Raw genomic sequence first — 14,518 nt, forward strand, 5'->3', positions numbered from 1 at the left:
CAGCAGCAGCAGCAGCAGCGCGGGCGGCGGCGACATCCCGGTGCCGCTGGAGGCTCCGCCCCGTCGGTCCCGGGCGGCTCCGGCCGCATTTGAAGGGGCCGCTCGGGGGAGGGAGGGGTTTAACGTGGGGTGATGGGGATCGGCCGCCGCATCACCGGGAGGGGCGGGCACCGCCGTGGCTACCGGCTCCGGCACCTCCGTAGCCACCTCCACCGGGACCGCCCTGGCTACCGGGAGGGGTGTCGGGGTGGCCACCGGGACTGCCATGGCCACCACCTCCAGCACCTCCGTGACCACCAGCTCCTCCATGGCCACCACCACCGGGACCACCCTGGCCATCACCTCCAGCACCTCCGTGACCACCAGCTCCTCCATGGCCACCACCACCGGGACCACCCTGGCCACCGGGAGGGGTGTCGGGGTGGCCACCAGGACTGCCATGGCCACTGGCATGGCCACTGCCACCAGCCCCACCATGGCCACCACCACCAGGGCCACCGTGGCCACCACCTCCAGCACCTCCGTGGCCACCGGCCCCCGCTTGGCCCCTCCGTGACCACCAGCTCCTCCATGGCCACCACCACCGGGACCACCCTGGCCACCGGGAGCGGTGTCGGGGTGGCCACCAGGACTGCCATGGCCACTGGCATGGCCACTGCCACCAGCCCCACCATGGCCACCACCACCAGGGCCACCGTGGCCACCACCTCCAGCACCTCCGTGGCCACCGGCCCCCGCTTGGCCCCTCCGTGACCACCAGCTCCTCCATGGCCACCACCACCGGGACCACCCTGGCCACCGGGAGGGGTGTCGGGGTGGCCACCAGGACTGCCATGGCCACTGGCATGGCCACCACCACCAGGGCCGCCGTGGCCACCACCTCCAGCACCTCCGTGGCCACCGGCCCCCGCTCGGCCCCTCCATGACCACCAGCTCCTCCATGGCCACTACCACCGGGACCACCGTGGCCACCGGGACCGGTGTCACATCACCAGAGGGGTTGGGGTGGCCACCCCCCCGCCTCCGCCCCCCCCAGGGCCACCCCCCCCACGGGGAGCAGAGACCCCACAGAGGCCACCGGGTCCCTGGGGGACCCAAAACCCCTCCCAGGGCCACCCCACAGCCCCCTGCATGGGGGGCAGAGCCCCCACAGGAGCCACCAGGTCCCTGGGGGGCCACTAGACCCCCATCTAGGGCCACCCCACAGGGAACAGAAGCCCCACAGAGGCCACCGGGTCCCTGGGGGACCCCCCAAAACCCCCCTCTAGGACCACCCCCTGGTAAGCAGAGACCCCCCAGAGGCCACCAGAACCCTGGGGGACCCTCAAAACCGCCCTCTAGGGCCACCCCACAGACCCCCATGGCAAGCAGAGACCCCACAGAAGCCACTGGGTCCCTGAGGGGCCACCAGGTCCCTGGGGGACCCCCAGACTCTCCTCTAGGGCCACCCCATGGCGAGCAGAGACCACACAGAGGCCACCGGGTCCCTGGGGGACCCCAAAACCCCCCCAGGGCCACCCCACAGCCCCCTCCACGGGGAGCAGAGACCCCACAGGAGCCACCAGGTCCCTCTCTAGGGCCACCCCATGGGGAGCAGAGACCCCAGAGAGGCCTCTGAGTCCCTAGGGGACCCAAAACCCCTCCCAGGGCCACCCCACAACCTCCTCCATGGGGAGCAGAGACCCCTCAGGAGCCACTGGGTCCCTGGGGACCCCCAAAACCCCCCTCTAGGGCCACCCCCTGGCAAGCAGAGACCCCACAGAGGCCACTGGGTCCCTGGGGGACCCCAAAACCCCCCCTCTAGGACCACCCTATGGCGAGCAGAGACCCCACAGAGGCCACCGGGTCCCTGGGGGACCCCAAAACCCCCCTCTAGGACCACCCCATAGCGAGCAGAGACCCCACAGAGGCCACCAGGTCCCTGGGGGACCCCAAAACCCACCTCTAGGACCACCCCATAGCGAGCAGAGACCCCACAGAGGCCACCAGGTCCCTGGGGGACCCCAAAACCCCCCTCTTAGGCCACTCTAGAGGGAGCAGAGACCCCAAAGAGGCCACCGGCTCCCTGGTGGACCCCAAAACCCCCTTCTATGGCCACCCCATGGCGAGGACAGACCCCACAGAGGCCACCAGAACCTTGGGGGACCCCAACTCCCCCCCCCCCCAACCCTCTCACCCCGGGGAGAAGAGACCCCAGAGAGGCCCCGGGGTCCCGTCGGTTTTAATTTATTACTGCTCGAAATCCAGTGACATCGACTGCCGCCGCGCTCCCGGCCGGCCCGGCACCAGGCGGCACGATCCGGCGCGATCCCGGCACGATCCCGGCGCGGCACATGCACCCGCGGGAGGAAGAGCCGGTACCGCGGCGGCGAGGGCCGGAGCGGGGGCCGGGGGGGCCCCGGCAGGATAAATACAGAAGAGTTTCACGGAGTTTTTACTGGCGTCGGGACTACGGCGTCTCTACCCGTTAGAGCTAAAAAGGGGGGGGGACGGGGACAGGGAAGGGGGGGGGGGAGCGGCGCCGGGAGCTGGAGCCGCGGAATGTGGGTTCAGTCTTCTTCGGTGCCGCTGCCGGAACGATCCTGGGGGGAGGAGAGGAGAGGTCAGGGCTGAGGAGGGGTTGGGGGGCAGGAGGAAGGGGGCTTGGGGGCAGAATGAAGGGTTTGGGGGGGGGGGGGGGCAGGAGGAGGGAGGGAGAGGGTTTGGGGGGCAGGAGAAATGAGTTGGGGGGCAGAATGAGGGGTTTGGAGGGGCAGGAGGAGGGAGAGAGAGGAGTTGGGGGGGCAGAAGGAGGGGTTTGGGGTGGCAGGGAGGAGGGAGGGAGAGGATTTGGGGGGCAGGAGAAAGGAGTTGGGGAGCAGAATGAGGGGTTTGGGAAGAGGTTTAAGTGGTTTTGGGGCAGGAGGAGGAAAAAGGGAAGGAGTTGGGGGGCAAAATGAGGGGCTGAAGGGCAGGAGGAAGAAAGTAAGAGGTTGGGGGGCAGGAGGAAGGCGTTGGGGGGCAGGAAGAAGGGGTTCAAGGGGTAGAAGGAAGGAGAGAAGGGATGTAAGTGGGTTGGAGGCAGGAGGAGGAAAGGAAGAGGTTGGGGGGCAGGCGGAAGGAGTTGGGGGGCAGGCTGAGGAGTTGGGGGGCAGGAGGAAGGAGTTGGGGGGCAGGCTGAGGGGTTCAAGTCATAGAAGGAAGGAGGGAAGAGGTTTAAATAGGTTGGAGGCAGGAAGAGGAAAGGAAGAGATTGGGGACAGGCGGAAGGAGTTGGGGGGCAGGCTGAGGAGTTGGGGGGCAGGAGGAAGGAGTTGGGGGGCAGAATGAGGGGTTCAAGGGGTAGAAGGAAGGAGGGAAGAGGTTTAAGTGGGCTGGAGGCAGGAGGAGGGAAGGAAGAAGTTGGGGGGCAGGATGAAGGGATTTGTGGGGGCATGCCGAGGGGTTGGGGGGCAGGCCGAGGGGTTGGGGGGCAGGCCGAGGGGTTGGGGGGCAGGCCGTTACCTCCTCCTGCTCCTCCTCGCTGTCGTCGTCGCTGACCACGGGTTTGGCGCGGGAGCCGCGGCTGGTCCTGCGCCGCCCCTTCAGCCGGTCCTGGGCCTTCTCCTTCCTCCCCAACTTGATCTTCACCTTCACCGAGCGCGCTGGGGGGGGTACATGGGGTGGGAGGGGGGTGGGGGTGTCACAGGGGCTCCCCACGGCTCCTCAACACCCCCACCCCCCTCCCCCCCCGAGGAAGATGGGGTGCGGTGATGTCCCCACAGTCCCTGGGGCAGCGGCGCAGGCGGCGTGTGCTTCCCCCAGCCACGCTGCCGGCCCTGCCCCACGGGAAGGGGGGGAGATCCAGGTCTGCAGCCCCCCCTAGAAAACCAGGCCAATCCCCCTCCCCCCCGCCACCTCCATTATCCCCACGGAGCACTCACACTCGGATTCGGATCCTTCCTCCTCTCCTTCCTCCTCCTCCTCGCTGTCCTCGCCCTCGCTCTCCTCCTCCTTCTCGATTTTCTGCCGGACGCTGGTGAAGACGGACTGGAGGACGATGGAATCCTCGTAGATCTGGGGTTGGGGGGCGGAAAATAGGGGTGAGGGGGGGGGGAAATAGGGATGGGGGTGGGGAAATAGGGGCGAGGGGGGGGGTTACGGCTCGGGCATGGCCGGGACTCACCAGGGAGCCCTCCAGGTTGAAGGTCTGGGCGTTCTGGCAGAGCAGCATCACGTCCTTCTCCAGGTCATTCAGGCTCCGGTATTTGTGGTTCCGGATCCGCTCCTGCAGGGAAGGGAAGGGAAGGGAAGGGAAGGGAAGGGAAGGGAAGGGAAGGGAAGGGAAGGGAAGGGAAGGGAAGGGAAGGGAAGGGAAGGGAAGGGAAGGGAAGGGAAGGGAAGGGAAGGGAAGGGAAGGGAAGGGAAGGGAAGGGAAGGGAAGGGAAGTGTGTGTGTGGTGGTTTCCCTCAGGGCCACGGCCGCACTCGTTAGCACCAGCCCTAACGAGGAAGGGGGGGTCGGTCGGGGGCGGGGGGGTGGGTATTATTTTACCTTGATTTTCTTGAAGTCGACGGGTTTGCGGATGAGCTCGTAGTACTCGGGGAGCTCCTTGCGGGAGGGCAGCTGGATGAAGACCTCGCTCAGCTGCCGTCCACTGCTGCTGCAGGGAGAGACCGGGGGTCACTGCCGGCGCCCGGCATCCCGGGGACCCCCCGCCTCAGCACCCCCAGGATCCATCCCATCCCCCCCCCCCCCCAGCACTGCCGGGATCCCCCCCTTGGTACCCCTGAGATCCCCAGCCCTTGGCATCACGGGGATCCCCCTTTCCTCCTCGGCATCACAGGGATCCCCAGCCCTTGGAACCGCCGGGATCCCCCCGCTACTTGGCATCACCAGGATACCCAGCCCTCGGCATCGCCGGGATCCCCCTCCTTGGCACGGCCTGGATTCCCAGCCCTTGGCATCATTGGGATCCCCCTTTCCTCCTTGGCATCACCAGGATCCCCAGTCCTCGGCTCTGCCGGGATCCCCCTGCCTTGGCACCGTCGGGATTCCCAGCCCTTGGCACCGCCAGGGTCCCCCTTTCCATCTTGGCACCGCCAGGATCCTCAGCCCTTGGCTCTGCCGGGATTCCCAGCCCTCGGATCATTGGCATCCCCAGCCCTTGGCACCGCCAGGATCCCCCTTTCCTCCTCAGCACCGCCGGGATCCCCCCCCTCTCTTCGGGATCCCCCCCCCTCTCCTCGGCACCGCTGGGATCTTCCCCTTGCCATCACTGGGATCCCACCCCTCCTCGGCACCGGGAAGGAGCCCGGAGACCCTTCGAGAGGGGTCTGGGGGGGGTTTCCCACCCGCTCCTCCATGGAAAGCACCGAGGTGGGTGCCTGGATGGCAAAGGGCAGCACCGGGAACGCCGGCAGCACCGGGAACGGCAAAGGGCAGCACCGGACTCAACACCCCCGAGCAGACGAGCCCCCAGCGCCGGGATGGTTGCCCCGAAGGGGACGGGGCGAGTTTTGCAGCCACCGGGCACGAGCCCGGCCTCAGCTCGCCCCAGAACCGCCCGCGGCGGCCAAATTAATTAATCCCTCCTGCCTGGCCCCCCCGAGGGAGCCGCCGGGGCCTTTCACCCCCCCGGTGCTTTGCAGATCCCCTCGGTGGCCACCCAAGAGCCACGGGGACAAAACTGGGGACGAAACCAGCCCCACAGATGGGGTTCGGGGGGACGAAACCCGCCCCATGGATGGGGTTCAGGGGGATGAAACCGGCTCCAGGGATGGGGTTCAGGGGAACAAAAACAGCCCCAGGGCTGGGGTTTGGGGGCACAAAACCGGCCCTGGGGTTCAGGGGACGAAAACAGCTCCAGGGATGGGGTTCGGGGGGACAAAACTGGCTCCAGGGCTGAGGTCTGGGGGGACAAAACTGGCTCCGGGGCTGGGGTTTGGGGGCACAAAACCGGCCCTGGGGTTCAGGGGACGAAACCAGCTCCAGGGATGGGGTTCAGGGGGATGAAACCAGCCCCAGGGCCAAGGTTTGGGGGAACAAAATTGGCCCCGTGGATGGGGTTTGGGGGCACAAAACCAGCCCCGTGGATGGGGTTCAGGGGGACGAAACTGGCTCCAGGGTTCAGGGGATGAAACCGGTCCCGTCGATGGGGTTCAGGGGGAAAAAAAACAGCTCCAGGGCTCAGGGGGGACGAAACCAGCCCCCATGGATGGGATTCAGGGGGATGAAATCGGCTCCAGGGATGGGGTTCAGAGGGACAAAAATGGGGCCAGTGTTCAGGGGACCAAACTGGCTCTGTGGATGGGGTTCAAGGGGACAAAACCAGCCCCAGGGCCGAGGTTTGGGGGGACAAAGCCAGCCCCAGGGTTCAGGGGACGAAATCAGCCCCGTGGATGGGGTTCATGGGGACAAAACCGGCTCCAGGGCCAAGGTTTGGGGGGACGAAACCGGCTCTGGGGCTGTGGTTTGGGGGGGTGAAACCATCCCCACGGCTGGGGTTTGGGGGGACAAAGCCAGCCCCAGGGTTCAGGGGATGAAACCGGCCCTGGGGATGGGGTTCGGGGGGATGAAACCGGCTCTGAGGCTGCTGTTTGGGGGGACAAAAACCGCCCCAGGGATGGGGTTTGGGGGGACAAAACCAGGGCCGAGATTTGGGGGGGACAAAAACAGCCCCGCAGATGGGGTTCAGGGGATGAAACCAGCCCCAGGGATGGGGTTCAGGCTCTCGGTAGGAACCGGTGCCCAGTGCCCGGCGCCCGCCCCCCCCTTCTCTTACCTGTCCTTGTACTTGATGACGGCGTCCACGATCTTCTTCATTTTTTTGGTGAGGTTGGGGGGGTTGGGGGAGAGTTTCTCGGCCGGGGGCCTGCCGCGTTTCTTCTGTTTCTTGCTCTCCTCGTCCTTGTCGCGGCTGCGGGTGCTGGTGGTGGGGGGTGGCGGCGGCGCCCCCCACCTCCGTGTCCCGCTTGCGTTTGCGGGAGGATTTTTTCTGGCGCACCTCCTCCTCGATCTCCTCCAGCGTCCCCTCCTCGATGGCCTGCCGGGGTGGGGGGGGGGAGCAACGCAGCGGCCGCTAGCACGGGGGGCTCCTGGCCACGGTGGGGGGGGGGGGAGGATTTGGGGCTCTGTGTGTTGGGGGACACCATCTAGGACATGTTGAACGCCCCCCCCCCCCCCCCTCCACCCCTCCCGGCTGGACACGGGGCCGAGGGGAGCACCCAGCAGCCTTCCCTGTACCGGGACCCCATGGAAATGCCGTAATTCCAAACCCCCACGGGACGGGGATGCGATTTGGGGTTCAGTTCCCGGGAGTGGAGGGCCCTGGGGACGGCTTTGGGGTGACCATGAAGGTCCCTCGTTGATGGGATAATTAAGGGACGGGGAGAAACGAGGCATCGGGTGTAAGACCCACAGCCTCGTTAGTCTGGGGAGCAAAATACGCCGGCCCCAATAAAATTATCATCCTATTTCCCTCCCCCTGCTGCTCAGAGCCCTTCCGACCTCGTTAAGAGCAGCCCTCGTTACAGCACAGGTTCGTGCTGGGACACCTCGGGGCCCAGGGAAAGCTCGTGGCCGGGCCAGGCTCAACAGGAGCCGGCAACGTGCGCTGGTAGCCCGGAAAGCCCCCGGCAACCTGGGCTGCATCCCCAGCAGCATGGCCAGGAGGGCGAGGGGATTCTGCCCCTCTGCCCCGCTCCGGGGAGATGTCCCCTGTCTCTGGGGCCATCAGAAGGACACGGAGGTGTCGGAGCGGGGCCGGAGGAGGCCCTGGAGATGCTGGGAGGGCTGGAGCCCCTCTGCTGGGAGGACAGGCTGAGAGAGTTGGGGGGGTTCAGCCTGGAGAAGAGAAGGCTCCGGGGAGACCTCAGAGCCCCTTCCAGTCCCTCAAGGGGCTCCAGGAAAGCTGGGGAGGGAGCAGGGATGAGGGAGGGGAGCCATGGGACGAGGGGGAGCGGTTTTAAGCTGAAAAAGGGGAGATTTTGAGAAGAAATTGTTCCCTCTGAGGGTGGTGAGAGCCTGGCCCAGGTTGCCCAGAGAAGCTGTGGCTGCCCCATCCCTGGAGGGGTTCAAAGCCAAGGTTGGACGTGGGGTGGGGATGTCCCTGCCCAGGGCAGGGGGTGACACTGGAGGCTCGTTAAGGTCCCCCCAACCCTAACGATTCCAGAATTGTCTGGTTTAAGCGGAGGCACGGCCCCCGGGCGGTTGCAGTGGGGCAGAGGTGTGTGGGAGGGGGTGTCTGCGGGCACGGGAAGGTGGGGGGGATGTCACGAGAAGGCCATTGGAGAACGATGCGGTACCATGTATACCTTGAGCCACTGCTTCTCGGTCAGCGAGTCGCTGTAATCCACCTCCTTGCGGTGCCGGGAGCCTCGCCCGAACATCTTCTCCTCTTCCTCCTCGCAGGTCAGCCTCTCCACCTCCGCGTCGTCCTTGATGATCCAGGAGGGCAGCTCGTCCTCCTCCATCAGCCGGGGCTTGCGCTTGGGGTTCCGCGCCTCCTCCCGCCGCCGGTCCAGGTCCATGCGCTGGGGGAAGAGGAAAGGGGTGTGTGTGTGTGGGGGGGGGCGTGTGTGTGTGTGTTTGGCTGTGGGGCTGATGGCAAAGCCACGCCGGGGGGTGGCCACCACGTCCCCAAAGCCTTGGGGGCGGTCATCAGAGGGATACGGGGGGGCTCCGGGGAATGCGAGGTGGCACCAGGCTGTGGTGGCAGCGGAGATGGGGGATGCTGCCCCCCAACTGCCCGGAGAGGGGCTGGGGGGGGGGGGGGAGGGGGTTGGTAGCCACTGGCTACTCACAGCTTGGTAGAGGCTGCGGAAAATGAACCCCAATGGCCACAAACCCGGGGGAGAAACATGGCAGCGGCGGGAGGTCGGGTCTCGTTAAACCGACTGCTCGTCTGGGGCTGGGAGCTCCCCTCTCCCCATCCTCATCCTCTTCCTCCTCCTCCGGGGCGCTCTCTTCTCCCCATCCTCATCCTCTTCCTCCTCCAGGGAGCTCCCCTCTCCCCATCCTCCTCCTCCAGGGAGCTCCCTGCTCCCCATCCTCATCATCCTCCTCCTCTTCCAGGGAGTCCCCCTCTCCCCCCATCCTCTTCCTCCTCCTCCAGGAAGTCGTCCCCGTCCCCCCCCTCCTCCTCCTCCAGGGAGCTTCCATCTCCCCCTCCTCCTCCTCCTTTGGGAAGCTCCCCTCTCCCCCTCATCCAGGAAGCTCCCCTCTGCCCATCCTCCTCCTCCAGGAGCCCCCCTCTCATCCTCCTCCTCCTCTGGGGAGCTCCCCTCTCATCCTCATCCCTTTCCTCCTCCGGGGTGCTCCCCTCTCTCCCCCTCCTCCTCCAGGGAGCTCCCCTCTCCCCACCATCCTCCTCCTCAGTGAGCTCCCCTCTCCCTACCAGCCTCTTCCTCCTCTTCTTCCTCCTTCAGGGAGCTCCCCTCCATCCTCCTCCTCCTCTTCCTCCTCCAGGGAGCTCCCCTCTTCCCACCAGCCGCCTCCTCCTTGGGGAGCTCCCCTCTCCCCTCCATCCTCCTCCTCCTCTTCCTCCTCAGGGAGCTCCCCTCTCCCCAACTAGCCTCCTCCTCCTCCTTGGGGAGCTTCCTTCTCCCCACTAGTCTCCTCCTCAGGGAGCTCCCCTCTCTCCTCCATCCTCTTCCTCCTCCAGGGAGTTTCCCTCTCCCCAACTAGCCTCCTCCTCCTCCTTGGGGAGCTCCCCTCTCTCCTCCATCCTCCGGGAGCTCCCCTCTCCCCCCGAGCCCCTTGGGGCCCGTCCCGTGGGGCGCAGGAGTCCCCCGTGCCCCGGCAGAGCTGACGGGGCTGTGATTTTGGGGAGGCGAGAGCCCCCCCGGCCTCGCACAAACCCCCTTCTCCCCATCACGGCTTCCACCAAACCAGCGCCGGCCCCGAGAGCCGGAATCCTGGCAGGAGGCTGAGAGTTAACGCCGTCTCCTCCACCAGGAGCCTTTCCTACGTCTTACACACGGCTCCTCGTCCCGTCTCCGGAGCAATTTTGGGCGGGAAAGCGGCTTTTTGCTCAGTGTGTGTGTGTGTGGGGGGGGGGGGGGGGTGTCCCAGCCCCTGGAATCTCATCCCTTACCGGAGCCGGGAGCGTCCTGACTGGGAGCCCCGGCTCTCACTGTTGGGTTTTACCTGTTGAATGAGTCAGGGCTTCGTTAAAGCGTTCTCAGCCGGTTTCTGTTAGAGAGACCCTTTGAGCGGCTACTCGGGAGAACAGTGGGCACCACTCCTCCTCCTCCTCCTCCTCCTCCTCCTCCTCCTCCTCCTCCTCCTCCGCCATGCTCACCATGAAAAGGTCGAACTCCTCCTCGTGCCGCGCGATCATCTGGTTGACCGTTTCGTCGTCGGGGACCTCGTCTTCCTCCTGCCAGGTGGCCAAAAACAACAAAAAAAAAAAAAAAAAAAAAAAATCCCCGATTCAGTGGGGGGAGAAGGGGGAGGAAAGGGGGGGCAGCAGCTCGTCCCGCTCGGAGCACAGCACCGAACACCGATAAACCATCCGACGCTTGTTCGGTTGCCCGGGAAAAGATGTTTTTTGGGGTTTTTTTTTTGTTTTTTTTGGCTTTTTTAGCTGTTTTTTTGGCTTTTTTAGCTTTTCTAGCGGGTTTTTTTTGGCTTTTTTGGTGGTTTTTGGCTATTTTTTTGGTTTTTTCTTTTTTTTTTTTGTTTTTTTTTTTTTTTATTAGGTGGCCTGGAGCGCGGTTTCTAGCGGGCGGGTTATCGTCCACGGTGCAAAGGTTCACCGTCCAGAGCCTGGCACGTGCGCTGGCGGTCTCAGCGGCGAGGCCGAGGATTGAATGGGCGTGGAGACTGAACAACCCCCTCTCACCTTTAGAGGTGGTTCCTCCAACTCAGCGGTCAGGCACAGGGTGGAGGCAGTGTGGGGGAAGCTTGCACTGCCACTGCCGCTGCCCGCGCTGTATCTGTTCTGTGGATAAATAGAGGACTTCAGTCTCCAGGGCTGTCAATCCGGCACCTTTCACCGACGCGAAAAAAAAAACTCACTTTCAACTAAAAACAAGTGGTCATGCTGCTTTTTTTTTTTTTAAAAAAAAAAAGTTTGTTTGTTTGTTTTTTTTTTTCCTCTTTTTCTTTTTTTTTTTTTTCCCTTTCTTCTTTTTTCTCCTTTCCTCTCTACCTCCTAGCCCCGAGGACGCGTGGAGCCAAAAGCCACACGCTCGCCATCCGCGCCCTGCAGAAGGGAGGAAAGCTGCCCTGCGCTGCTCCCCCTTACCTCGTCCTGCTCCTCGTGTTCCAGGATGGCCTGGAGGAAGGCTCTCCGCTCGTGGCTGGAGGATTTCTGATCGAACATGCCGGCCTGGATGACCTTCTGGTCCACGTTCAGCTTGTACTTGGCGGCGGCCAGGATCTTCTCCTCCACGCTGTTGACGGTGCAGAGGCGGAGAACCCGCACCTCGTTCTGCTGCCCGATGCGGTGGGCTCGGTCTTGAGCCTGCAGGTCCTGCCGGGGAAGGGCGCAAGGGTTTGCCCGGGGAATAAAACCACGCTTTTCTCCTCAAAAACAGCCTGGGATTTAAGGAGGGGGGGACAGACAGGAGGCTGCGACCCCAACGCTCTCTCAGCCATCCCGGAGGAGCAGGGCTCGCTCGCGGGGAATTCGGGCAACGGAAACCATCGGCCGCTCGCTCCGAGAGCGTGGGGGAAATAAAAATGAGGAGAGCAGCCGGAATTTGAGGAGGTTTCTCCGCCTCTGGGGAGGGGGGGGGAAGCGGTGCCGGGGGGGGTCTCCGGGAGCAGGGCACGGCAGAGTTTCTGGCGCTGGGAGGAGGGAAGGGCTCTCCCCGCCTCGGCTGCCGGCGGAGAAGCTTTTAAAGTTTTTTCTGGGCTTTTAAAAATCTCTTAAAGGATGAGTTTTTCCTCCAGCCCGACTCCCCGAGCCGGGGGCGGGGGGCAAACACCCGGGGTCTCATACAAGCCTCTGCTGGTGGCTCCGGTCCCGGGGATGCGGCTACGAGACCGCGGTGGGCGGACGGACGGACGGACAGACGGACGGACAGGGCAGCATTTGGGCCGGGGGTCTTCACGGGGTCCATGGCCAGGGGGGTGCTCTTCGGGGCACGGGAGAGACGGCGCCGGGGCAGCCGCCCCCTCCAGCCGTTCCGCTCCCTGCTTCGGGTTGGTTTGGGCTCTTTTTTTTCGGTTTGCTTTGTGCTTTTTCGGTTTGCTTTGTGCTTTTTTATTCGGTTTCGGTTTTGTTGGGTTTGTTCTTTTTTGTTGTTTTTGGTCGGTTGGTGCTTTTATTTTTTTTTCTTGATTTTTTTCTCTCTCTTTTTTTTTTTTTTGGTTAGTTGGTGGTTTTATGGTTTTGGTTTTTTTTTTTTTTTTTTTGTCTTTTTGTTTTGTTTTTTTTTTGTTTGTTTGTTTGTTTTGTTTTGTTTTTTTTTACCTGGTGGGGGTTCCAGTCACTGTCAAAGATGATGACGGTGTCGGCCGACTGGAGGTTCAGCCCCAGCCCCCCCGCCCGAGTGCTCAGCAAAAAAATGAAGTACTCGGAGCCCGGCTCGTTGAAAGTCTTTAACAACATGCCCCGGTCTTCGGCTTTAGTGGTCCCTAAAAACAGAGAGAAAGGGTTAACTCCTGCCCCGCAGGTTAGGGGGGGGTCGGTGGGGCGGGAGGATGGGGGGCTCCGGGTTGCCCACCCTCTGGGGGGGACAAAGGAGCTCAGAGAGGGCATTTTGGGTGCAAAAATCACGGCTCTGGCGGGGAAAGGAGAGCCCCGGGGGGTGCGGGCACGCATCCTGTGAAAGGATGCCCTGGTGGGGGGGGGTGCAGCTGCTTTTGAGAGAAAAACATGAGAAAAAGGGCAAAAAAGGGAAAGGAAGGGCTACAGCGGGCAGGTGCCCCAAGGGGATGAGACGTCCCCGAGCTCGGGACGCCCGGACGGGAAACGCGGCTGGTTTTAGGGTGGCGTCAGGTTGGTTTGAGGCCGGGGGGGCTCAAATGGGGGGCAGTGGCAGCAGGAGACCAGGCTCAGCTGTACCCGAGGGTCTCCCTCAGCCCGGACACCCCAAAACCATCCTCTTTCTGCAGAAACGTGGCTCCGTAGCCCACACGGGGCTGGGCACAAGCCCTTATGGGGCTCCGTAGCCCACAGGGGGCTCTGTAGCCCACACGGGGCTGGGCACAAGCCCACAGGGGGCTCTGTAGCCCACACGGGGCTCTATAGCCCACACAGGGCTGGGCACAAGCCCACAGGGGGCTCCGTAGCCCACACGGGGCTGGGCACAAGCCCACACAGGGCTCCGTAGCCCACACGGGGCTGGGCACAAGCCCACACAGGGCTCCGTAGCCCACACGGGGCTGGGCACAAGCCCACACAGGGCTCCATAGCCCACACGGGGCTCTATAGCCCACACAGGGCTGGGCACAAGCCCACAGGGGGCTCTGTAGCCCACACGGGGCTCTACAGCCCACACAGGGCTGGGCACAAGCCCACAGGGGGCTCTGTAGCCCACACGGGGCTGGGCACAAGCCCACACAGGGCTCCGTAGCCCACACGGGGCTCTGTAGCACAGAGGGCGATCAGCAGAAGCCCACATGAGGCTCTGTAGCCCACACGGGGCTGGGCACAAGCCCACACGAGGCTCTGTAGCCCACACGGGGCTGGGCACAAGCTGATCCCAAGGGAGAAACCTGGGATGAAATAGCGGCTCCGGTCTCGTTCCGCCTCTCTCCCCCCCGGGACCGGAACGCTTCCGGCAGGAGGTGGGTTCCTGAAGGAGCTGGAGCCGCTCTTTGCCGGCAGAGACGGTTGGGGGACATTATTTCTATATATTTTATGAACCTTAGAGGCCACCTGGCCCTTCGGGGCACCCCTCCGGGCTCCAGAATTCAGCACGAAATCTCATTTTACTGCTTTTCAGGGCTCCAGTAAAATTAAGCAGATTTAAGGCGACGGCAGCAGGACGACGGGGACGTATAAAGCCCGAGGCTGCTCTTTATATCTTTTATCTGCCCCCCGCCCCACACCCCGTGGGGTTTTTATGGCTCCGACCCACGTCCCGAGAGCAGGGGGACAGCTTTAGGATGCCCCGTTCACTCCGATGGCATTTCCCTAGGGATGGGGATCTTACCTGGGGGGCTCAGCCCCACGGCGGGGTCTCTCCTCCCCAACCCCGAATGCGTGAAGGGGGGGTGGGCGCCGTCCCCCCTCTCCCCCGTCCCCGGAGGCACTCACCGTCCAGCCTGAGGTATTTGAACCCGCGATAGGCGAAGTAGTCTTCCATGATGGTCATGAGGGAGGTCATCTGGCAGAAGAGCAGCACCTTGTGGTTGGTGGCTCGAAGTTTGGGGAGAATTCGGTCCAGGAGCTCAAATTTGCCCGAGGCACGGTACAAATCCAGTCTGGGAAAGGGGGGAAGAGGGGGAAAGAGGAAAATCATAGAATCATAGGATCATCTAGGTTGGAAGGGACCTTCAAGGTCATCTAGTCCAACCATCAACCTAACTCTGACAAAAAAACCCGTCACAAAACCATGTCCCCCAGCACCACATCAAGCCTCCAGGGACGGTGCCTCCACCA

At 63.7% G+C, this 14,518-nt stretch overlaps 1 protein-coding gene across 1 annotated transcript in view; it reads right to left on the reverse strand.

Moving 5' to 3' along the window:
- Positions 1 to 2,204: 2,204 nt before the first annotated feature.
- Positions 2,205 to 14,518, reverse strand: part of SMARCA4 (SWI/SNF related BAF chromatin remodeling complex subunit ATPase 4) — a 34,188-nt gene continuing 21,874 nt past the window's right edge. The window contains 13 exon segments of the mRNA XM_074167781.1: positions 2,205 to 2,582; positions 3,484 to 3,623; positions 3,903 to 4,035; positions 4,145 to 4,246; positions 4,513 to 4,621; positions 6,743 to 6,897; positions 6,899 to 7,003; positions 8,274 to 8,492; positions 10,262 to 10,339; positions 10,805 to 10,903; positions 11,210 to 11,437; positions 12,383 to 12,546; positions 14,174 to 14,340. Coding sequence (XP_074023882.1) covers positions 2,550 to 2,582; positions 3,484 to 3,623; positions 3,903 to 4,035; positions 4,145 to 4,246; positions 4,513 to 4,621; positions 6,743 to 6,897; positions 6,899 to 7,003; positions 8,274 to 8,492; positions 10,262 to 10,339; positions 10,805 to 10,903; positions 11,210 to 11,437; positions 12,383 to 12,546; positions 14,174 to 14,340 — 1,732 coding nt within the window. The 3' untranslated portion in view covers positions 2,205 to 2,549.

Source organism: Numenius arquata, unplaced genomic scaffold (assembly GCF_964106895.1).
Source record: "Numenius arquata unplaced genomic scaffold, bNumArq3.hap1.1 HAP1_SCAFFOLD_560, whole genome shotgun sequence".
Taxonomy (NCBI): Eukaryota; Metazoa; Chordata; class Aves; order Charadriiformes; family Scolopacidae; genus Numenius; species Numenius arquata.